This window comes from Homarus americanus, unplaced genomic scaffold (genome assembly GCF_018991925.1).
Source record: "Homarus americanus isolate GMGI-L3 unplaced genomic scaffold, GMGI_Hamer_2.0 scaffold43818, whole genome shotgun sequence".
NCBI lineage: Eukaryota > Metazoa > Arthropoda > Malacostraca > Decapoda > Nephropidae > Homarus > Homarus americanus.
Genome location: NW_024711317.1, coordinates 13,362 through 22,812, shown reverse-complemented (window position 1 = coordinate 22,812; position 9,451 = coordinate 13,362). Strand labels below are relative to the sequence as shown.

General features: G+C 45.2%; 1 protein-coding gene across 1 annotated transcript; it reads right to left on the bottom strand.

Moving 5' to 3' along the window:
• Positions 1 to 773: 773 nt before the first annotated feature.
• On the bottom strand, positions 774 to 5,989 carry LOC121858005 (protein FAM133-like; the record flags this gene model as incomplete). The annotated part of the gene is made up of 2 exons (XM_042354239.1): positions 5,851 to 5,989; positions 774 to 1,042 (listed from the first exon to the last, which is right to left on the bottom strand). Coding segments are annotated over exons 1-2 (408 nt in total), but the record flags the coding sequence as incomplete, so codon positions are not given.
• Positions 5,990 to 9,451: the final 3,462 nt, after the last annotated feature.

Genomic DNA, 9,451 nt, shown 5'->3' with positions numbered 1-9,451 from the left:
CAATAGAAGCAGCATGGGAAACACCGCAGGAATTACAGCTTCGTTGCCAGAAGTTTCACCATTCGTTAGTTGAGCAACTCCTCTGTCTGTTCACCTGGTCGCTTATAGTCCACCACGAGTCTGTCTCTGTTTCTCGCTTTTGTTTGTTTGTTTCTTTCTTTTTCTTTAAAGTAGATTAAGTAAAATAACAGGTGCAGCTGGACTAATATTACATGTATGTAGTAGATGAAAGAGAGTAAATATATGAATAAATTAAAGAAGTTATAGACGTAAATAATTAAGGTGTGAACACATAAAAGTAACTGTAATGAGATACTGGGAGAATTATATACTGTATATAAACTCATGAGAAAACTGACTTGAGAAATATATTAATGAAGAGTTGAGGATCTTTAAAGTAGGAAGTATTGAGAATAGTGAGAAAGATAAAACAGTAACAAATTATAAGGATTAATTAAAGAAATAATTAAGAGAATAATGAAGTTATTTAAATGCTATAAGTCAAAAACGTTTTATTACAAGAATTGTCGATTGAATTTTGAATTGAATTGTAACAGTTTATTTAGCCAGAAAAATACAGATACAGAGTGGATAATAATAACAATATTAACATGGCTGAGCCTGTTGAGAACCTGAGCTCTCTTTGAGGCATCTGATATATACTATACATTTATCTCAAGGAAGTATTATGTAACATTTAGTATCATCTGGAATAGTACAGTAGCATGGTGGTAATACGTATCGATAGTTATTTGTACGTCATGTTACAGTACACATCTGTTGAGGCCACTTCCCAGGTTCCTGTGGCTCTCCTCTCCTTGACTCTTAGTGTTGTCTCGTCCTGCCGTGCTACTGCTGTCTTGACTCTTAGTGTTGTCTCGTCCTGCCGTGCTACTGCTGTCTTGACTCTTAGTGTTGTCTCGTTCTGCCGTGCTACTGCTGTCTTGACTCTTAGTGTTGTCTCGTCCTGCCGTGCTACTGCTGTTAGTGTTGTCTCGTCCTGCCGTGCTACTGCTGTCTTGACTCTTAGTGTTGTCTCGTCCTGCCGTGTCACCTCATGAGTGCCAAGCCGTGATGTGTTTACGTCTTACGGCTGCCAGACCGAGACCATCAGGAGGTTATTAAACGAGGTGGCGTGGGGCAGTGGGACTTATAGTTGATGTTGCCTGCCGCCCCTCCTGCTTCCCTCTCTCACCCGGGGAGGGAGGGAAGGGTGGAAACGACGGACGGACGGACACACGAAGGGGTAAGGGAGGGAGGGAGGAGGTAAGAAAGATGGAAGGAAAGATGAAAGCGAGGAAGGGTAGGAATAAAGGGAAGGTGGGAAGGAAGGAAAAAAGGGGAAGAGGGATAGGAGGAGAGAGAGATGGTGGGAAGGGAGGGAAGTAAGAAAGGGAGTTAACTAGTAACTAGATAAAATATGAGTGCATGAATTCGAAGTATATTTTCGTATAAATATCAACATGAAGGTGATGTGCTGTATTACAGGTGAAAATTTTCAGGTAAGACATATTGATAATTTTAAGTAATAAACAATGCAGGTCTGGCGAGGAGGTGACACGACTGAGAGAGGCAAGGAAGCAGGGAGATGTATGGACTAAATTCTTAATGAAATACTTCGAATATAAATCATGACAAAAATAAAATGCTTTATCGTAACACAAGTGGAGGGGGAGGGAGGGAGGGAGGCGACGTAGAGGCCACTTATATGAACAACAAACAAGACTTCTTCTGTCATGCTGTATAATATATCCCCTCCTCCCCCCCGCCCCCCTGTTCATATTTCACATTTACGACATATAATTCCTGAATATACGACCTCACTCTCTGACGTATTACAGTCTAATGGGATTTTATTTTTGTAGATGTGTCTTCCTAGATCTTGGCATGCCCACAGTCACTAGTGCAATTTTCCAGAGTCTCTATTTGACGTGGGAAATAATTTGTGGCGAGATGGTTGGCTGGTTGATTTATGGGCGTGGGTTGGCTGGGGCATAAATATGGGCGGGTAGAGTGTAATGGACCTCTGAGACACGTAATTGAGGGGTTGACTGATCCAGCGTCTTGGCCTAAGTACACATGTCCAACTTTACTTACGACCCTCCAGACACACGGCTGTCCACCAAGGTCGTGTTGTAGACGTCAAGTCACTCGTATATGGTGTGTTACGTGTGTGTGTTTGTTTGTGCGTGTGTGTGCTTGTTTGTTTGTTTGTGTACTAGTCATTTTGTGTGTGTGGATCCATTGACTAATTATATGTTGGTGCACCATATTTTGTTACGTCATCAATCAATACAGTATACTGATGATTTTGGATAAAAGTACAGCTGAATGAGAGAATGAATAAGTGAATGGATGAATGCTGTACTTCTTTAGACTGTATACGCACGCTACCAAATGGTTTCATCCTCACCCTGTATTCAAATATGTACAACATTATCATCTATTAGTTATTATTTCCACGTTTGTTGTGGTGGCTGCCGCTCGCGTCTTCACCACTATGGTATACACGTTTCTTTACGGACGTCTGCCCTGTTGGTGTTTGGTGTCAGCATGGCAGCTACACAACTGACTTAAAGATCGATGAACCAAAGTCCTTTTTTTTCCCCCCACAGCGATACAGAGTTGCTGGCCGGAATGTATTAATTCCTTACAGCGTCAGGTATATTAATGATTTTATCCAACGTTGCAAAGTTACAAGATTGGGATGTGATTAATATTCAGCTGTCAGTAAGTTAGTAATTTTATCCAAAGAGTTGGCTATGTTGCAGATTAGAATGTGTTCATTATTTGGCGCATCAGATTACTGTATATTACCTGTTTTGCGGATTGTGTTCAGGGCTGATGTGAACAGTTTGTGTGTGTGTCTGCGTGCAAAGATAATAGTTTACAGTGTCTTACGTACAGCTGGTGACGCTACACAACATATGACTACGTTTAATAATGGTAAAACAAACTTCCCTTTGACCTATACTATACTATACTAACGTGACCTTTCCTAAGCTAACTTAACCTAACATAGCCAATACTTCACCACCAACATCAACACCCCTCCGTCATCACCAACAGCTTTTCTACCACCTACGCTTCTCCACCACCAACACTCCACCACCAACACTCCTTTACGAAGAGTTTCATTGTCACTTGTGTCTTCGGTGCTGCTGCCGTTGTTGTCGTTGGTGGGGTTGGTGGTAGTGGTGTTGGCGCTGGTATTGGTGGTGGTAGTCGTCGTAATGGTGTTGACGCCGCATTTGGTGTTGGTCGTGGTGTAAGTATTAGTGGTGACGGTGTTACTGGTGGTGCTTGTGTGGGTCGCGGGAACCCGGGGCGTGCCGGGTATGTGCTCGTTCATGCCACTAATGCCGGTTATGCCATGACAAGAATGATACCGAAATAGAGGCGGAGAGTGGAGGTACTTGGCCGGGGAAGAGTGTGTGGGCTGGGTTAAAATAAGTAGCGGGAAGACCACGTATTTACACAACACTGTTAGATGCTGCTGCACCGTCTGACAGCTCTCACCTGTAAATGTCTGTCGCTCACTGACCGTCTCTATCAAGGTGTTTACAACAGCTCACCTGTTAACAAGATGATCACGACTTGGTGGTCATTTACCTCGTTTAGATCCACTGGGGGAAAAAACTCCTCACACAGGATTCCTTTTAGTCAGGCAGGAAACACGGGCACTGAGCTGACTAACGCAGCCAACATTGTTGTCCAAACCTTGGCAATTCCATCTCGCGGTTATACGAATTTGTAGTTTATAAAACGGCGGGATATGCGACGAGTAGAGGGGGTGATGACACCTCAGTGAGGCTCTCCACGTTCCCTCATCCTCCTTAAGGAGTTCTAACCCTCCCCACTTAGTCACCAAGGGGAAGGTTACTCTCAATTTACAGCATTTTAGTTTTATATACAGGGTATTGTTGATTGTTACATCTCGTCGTATTATTATACCTGAAAGTTTTTATTTAAATTATTATTGATAAATATATATTAAAAACTTTGAAATCCAAAATATTTATACTTGGAAGTGGGCTCCTTAGGCATGACCCCGTTCGGGGCAGTGTGGATACAGTCCAATGAATACACAGCCTTAACTGTACAAGAAACAGCGTGGCTGGCACTATGCTTGACCACCTACACTTCCCTAACAGCAAAATTAGTTGGATGGTTGACGGTGTCTGGGTAAATCAGCAATCCTTAAAACAGAAGGCGAGCGCTTGTCCATTTGGCTGCTGCACCCCGAATTATTATTATTTTTCATTATTATTTAACCATTTATCAGCTTACCAGCCGTTCGGGCGGTTGGTCTATCTAGTGTTAGAACAGGACGAAACCGGAGTCCGGGAAACCTGTGATGTAGTGAGGGTCACACATCACGTGTGTCTGGGTCAAGCGGGACTGGAGCCCTTCACATATTGGTGAGAGTTTCGCACGTTACTGAGTATTTTTCTGCTCATACAGATACTGGACTATACCTGCTGGAACGGCTGAGCACCATGTTACAACTCACATCTGCCTACACACACACACCTCTAATCGAAATTCCCTCGCACACCTGATGTTCACTTCGGCCACACACGAGGGCAGGTGTTGTGCCACAGTTTTGTTGCTGCCGTGTGTGTGTTCACGTCACTAGTATGTCGTATAAACACAGCCATTGCCGTCATGACATTCTTTTGAAAGTTAACTAATGCCTTCCATCGTTTACCCTGAGACGACGCACAGTTATGCCACCACTACCAGCAGCAGTAGTGTTGTGTTCGTGGAAAGATATACACAGTACAGTATGCAGGGTGGGGCGAGAGATAACTGACACATTCACGAGGCTGTAGAGACCAACCCGTGTGTCAGTTATTTCTCGCCCACCCTGCAGTATGATGTTAGTTCTCTGGGTTTATCGTGGTGTCGTGAACGGTTCTGACGCTGTGGTTCACTTGTCAGGAATTATTACATACCCTGGTTTATTTCGTCCTTATGATTAGGCCACCCAGCTTATTTTTACCTGATGATTAGACACCCTAGTTTATTTCTTCTTGAAGATTAGACACCACAGCTTATTTAATCAGCTGGGATGTTTAATCTTCGGATGATTGCTTAGTTCAACGCTGGTGTTCACTGTCAGGACTTAGTTCATTGCTGAATGTTGACTTTCAACTTATAATTTTTCAATATTGTTTATATGACACGATTTTTTTTCTGGTTACTTCTTCCTTCAAACCTCGGAACCCTTACTTGAACCCCTGAACCCCACCCTGAACCCCTGAACCCCACCCCGAACCCCTGAACCCCACCCCGAACCCCTGAATAGTGGTAGATATAGTGATATAGGAAGTGGTGGTGGTGCTAGTAGTGGTAGAGGTAGTGGTAGTATTAGTGGTGGTAGAGATAGGGTTAGTAGTAGTGGTGGACTGGTGGTAGAGATAGGGGGTAGTATTAGTGGTGGTAGAGGTATTAGTGGTGGTAGTAGTAGTAGTGATGCTGGCAATTGTGTTAGTAGTGGTGGTAATGGTTGAAGATATTGACTATGAGGCAACAGTCACTTACTGCCGCATAGATCTGCGGCTCAACTAATTCAACACAGCTAGGATTGGTACTTATGTATTAGGATGTTTAATATTAAGGTAATAAAATGGTGACGAAGGTATGGCTATTGGGGGAGGCTGGAGGCCATATTACAAAAAAAAATAGTGGTAGTAGTAGTAGTAATGGTAGTGGTAGCTGGTGGCAGGTGCGATCATCACTGGCTGGTCCAACATGGCGGGGATGGTTCAGACCTGGTGAATAAATCGCGGGAATAGTGTCAGGATGCCTTGGGTCTTGACTGTCTTGTTTTTCCCTGACACTCGCCTTCTCTTCTCTTCTCTTCTCTTCTCTTCTCTTCTCGGTCGGGTGGGTCGGCTTCTCTCTCTTCCATTCCTGGTCTCTCAAGAACATATTCGAGGATGGACACACCACCACACTCATGAACACACTTTACCACAATCATGATAATACACCAACAGATTCATGACTACAGACTACCACACTCATGACCACGCACCTCCACACTCATGACCACGCATTATCACACTCTTTTCCACACATCAACAGACTCAATGACTACAGACTACTACTACTACTTTGCTGTCACTCGGAATCGAGTATGACGATCATCCAGTTATGATACAATGATACAATGAGGTGACTCGAGAGGCCGATACGGGACCGGCAGGGCCGTCCACAGATGTGGTACATGTGGAGGGCTACATCGAGTGCGGGAGGGGTGACGGCGGCGGCAGCGTCTTCCCGGCACTGGCGCTTGTCTGCCTCGGTATGCAGTCGGGCTAACTCGAAAGTATTGGCACCTCGTGTGGTGCTCCTCCAAGCGTTACTGTGTGAATTAATCGTCTCCCAGGTGAGGGTGTTCGATTTGGCACTTTTTCAGGTTTGTCTTAAGACTATCCTTATAACTTTTCAGTTGCCCGCCAGCGTTACGTTTGCTAATCGTTGGGTGACTGTAAAGTTGCTGCTTTGGCAGTCTACTGTCGTCCATGTGGATAACATGGCTAGTCCAACGTAGTTGTTAATGGATAATGGTAGCCTCGATGCTCTTACAGTTGGTGTCAGCAAGAATACTGGCATTTGTTCTCTTGTGTTCCCAGCGAACTCGGAGGACGGAACATAGACTACGTTGGTGAAAGTTTTCAAGTGCCTTGAGGTGCCTCCTGTACGTGACCCATGTCTTGCTGCCATATAGCAGGGTGGGGAGGACCACTGCCTCGATATACGTGCAACTTTGTAGATAATTTCAGCTCCCTCCAGCTGAAGACACGGGTACGGAGTCTGCCAAAAGCTTGAGATACACATCTGATACGATGTTGAAGCTATTCATCGATGTACGCGGTGGTGGACAGGTGGGAGCCGAGATACTGAAAGTGAGTAACATTAGAGGGGGTAGTACCGTTAAGTTGGATAGATGGTGGAAGTGTGGCTGAACCAGGGCCATGCTGAAAGAGAATCTGAGTCTTACGTACATTCACCTCTAGGCCGAAGTGTGCTACGCATCTGCGAAGGTGTTCAGGATCTCCTGTAGGTCGCGCTCAGTGTGAGCGACGGGGGTAAGGTCGTCTGTTTACTGAAGTTCAGTAATGGAAGCTGCCGAGAACTTTGTTCCTGCCTGCAGTCGTCTTATGTTGAAAAGTCCCTTCATCTGGCACGAGTAAAGAAGGCAACCATGAAAATGGAAATCAGAGTTGGTGCCAGTACACATCCTTGTTTTACCCCTGTTTCGATGGGGAAGGACTCAGACTGGGTGCCAGTGCGCAGAACACTGCCGTTCACACCATCGTGAGTTGCCTCACAATGGCGATGAATTTTGGTGGGCAGTCAAAACGGCTGAGGATCCACCAGAGGGCTTCCCTGTTGACCGAGTCGAAGGCCTTCATTAGGTCGATGAAGGACATGTACACTGTACAGGTCACAACGCTGTTCTCTGCACTTTTTCTGTATCTGGCAGGCAGCAAAGATCATGTCAGTGGTGCCATGTGACGGCCTAAAGCCACATTGAGATGCACTACCACACTCATGACCACACACTACCACACTCATGATCACACACCAACACACTTATGACCACGCAGTAACACACTCATGACCACACACACTCACACACTCATGACCACACACACTACCACACTCATGACCACACACACTACCACACTCGTGACCACACGCGACCACACTCATGACCACACGCGACCACACTCATGACCACACACACTACCACACTCATGACCACACACCAACACACACGCGACCACACCATGACCACACACCACCAACACACTTATGACCACGCACCAACACACTATGACCACACACACCACCACACCATGACCACACACACTACCACACTCATGACCACACACCAACACACTCATGACCACACACCAACACACTCATGACCACGCACCACCATACCATCACACACTCACCACACTCATGACCACACACACTCACACACTCATGACCACACACTCACACACACCACACACTCATGACCACACACTACCATGACCACACACCAACACACCCATGACCACGCACCACCATACTCATCACACACTACCACACTCATGACCACACACACTCACACACTCATGACCACACACACTACCACACTCATGACCACACACCAACACACTCATGACCCACACGCCACCATACTCATCACACACTACCACACTCATGACCACACACACTCACACACTCATGACCACACACACTCACACACTCATGACCACACACACTACCACACTCATGACCACACACCAACACACTCATGACCCACACACCACCATACTCATCACGCACTACCACACTCATGACCACACACTAGGGTACCATACTCATGATCATACACCAACACACTCATGACCACACGCCGGCTCCTGCTTCCACCCGAGATCCCTCGTCCGCGAATTGCTGTTCGACACCACAACCGCATCCAGCCCATACGTGCACGTACTGATCGCTATAAGAACAGCCCAGTCCCAACCATTGTAAAATTTATCTGCAACTCGTAGTCAACCAGTGTGTTCACTCCCAGCCAATCTTACCTTTTTGCACTGTTACTATGTTGAAACGCCCTGTAGTATGACCTTCTCCCCACACAGTTATTATATATCATATTTGCATCACTTTTGTTACTTGTATATTAATTGTCAATCAAGTGACCCATTCCCCAATTATATAACTATATTTTCAACCTTCGGGCTGCCATGCACTTTCAATAAACCGTAAATTATTATTATTATTATTATTATTATTATTATTATTATTATTATTGCACCACCACTCTCCTGACAACACATAACACTCATGACCACACACCAACACACTCATGACCACGCACCACCACACTCATGACCACGCACCACCACACTCATGACTACACATTACCACAGCCATGACCACATTCTACCACTCAAGACCATATTCTACCACACTCATAACCACACACCACACTCATGACCGCACACCACACTCATGACCACACACTACCGCACTCATGACCGCACACAAACACAATCATGACCACACACTACCACAATTATTTCCACACACTAGCACACTCATGACCACAGAGCCAGCAGAAGTAGTAGCAACCTACTCAAGAAGTATGTTTAGTATTCCCACAATGAAGGAAATTCGTCCGTGCCGACAATATAGTTATGACTCGACAACAATCCCCACGGTCTTGGCCTGCCTGAAGGAATTGCCTGTCACATCACCGCCGTACAGAGAAACTTCAACTATGTCGACTGGATTCATAAAAGAAAAAAGACTAAAATACTCATCTGGATTAACTCCTTTGTAAAGATATTTCCGACAGCGACAAATCAACTTACGGATTTTTGAGAGGTTTACTGTAAAGTGATAAAAGTATTAGACCAGTAGAAATGATTAC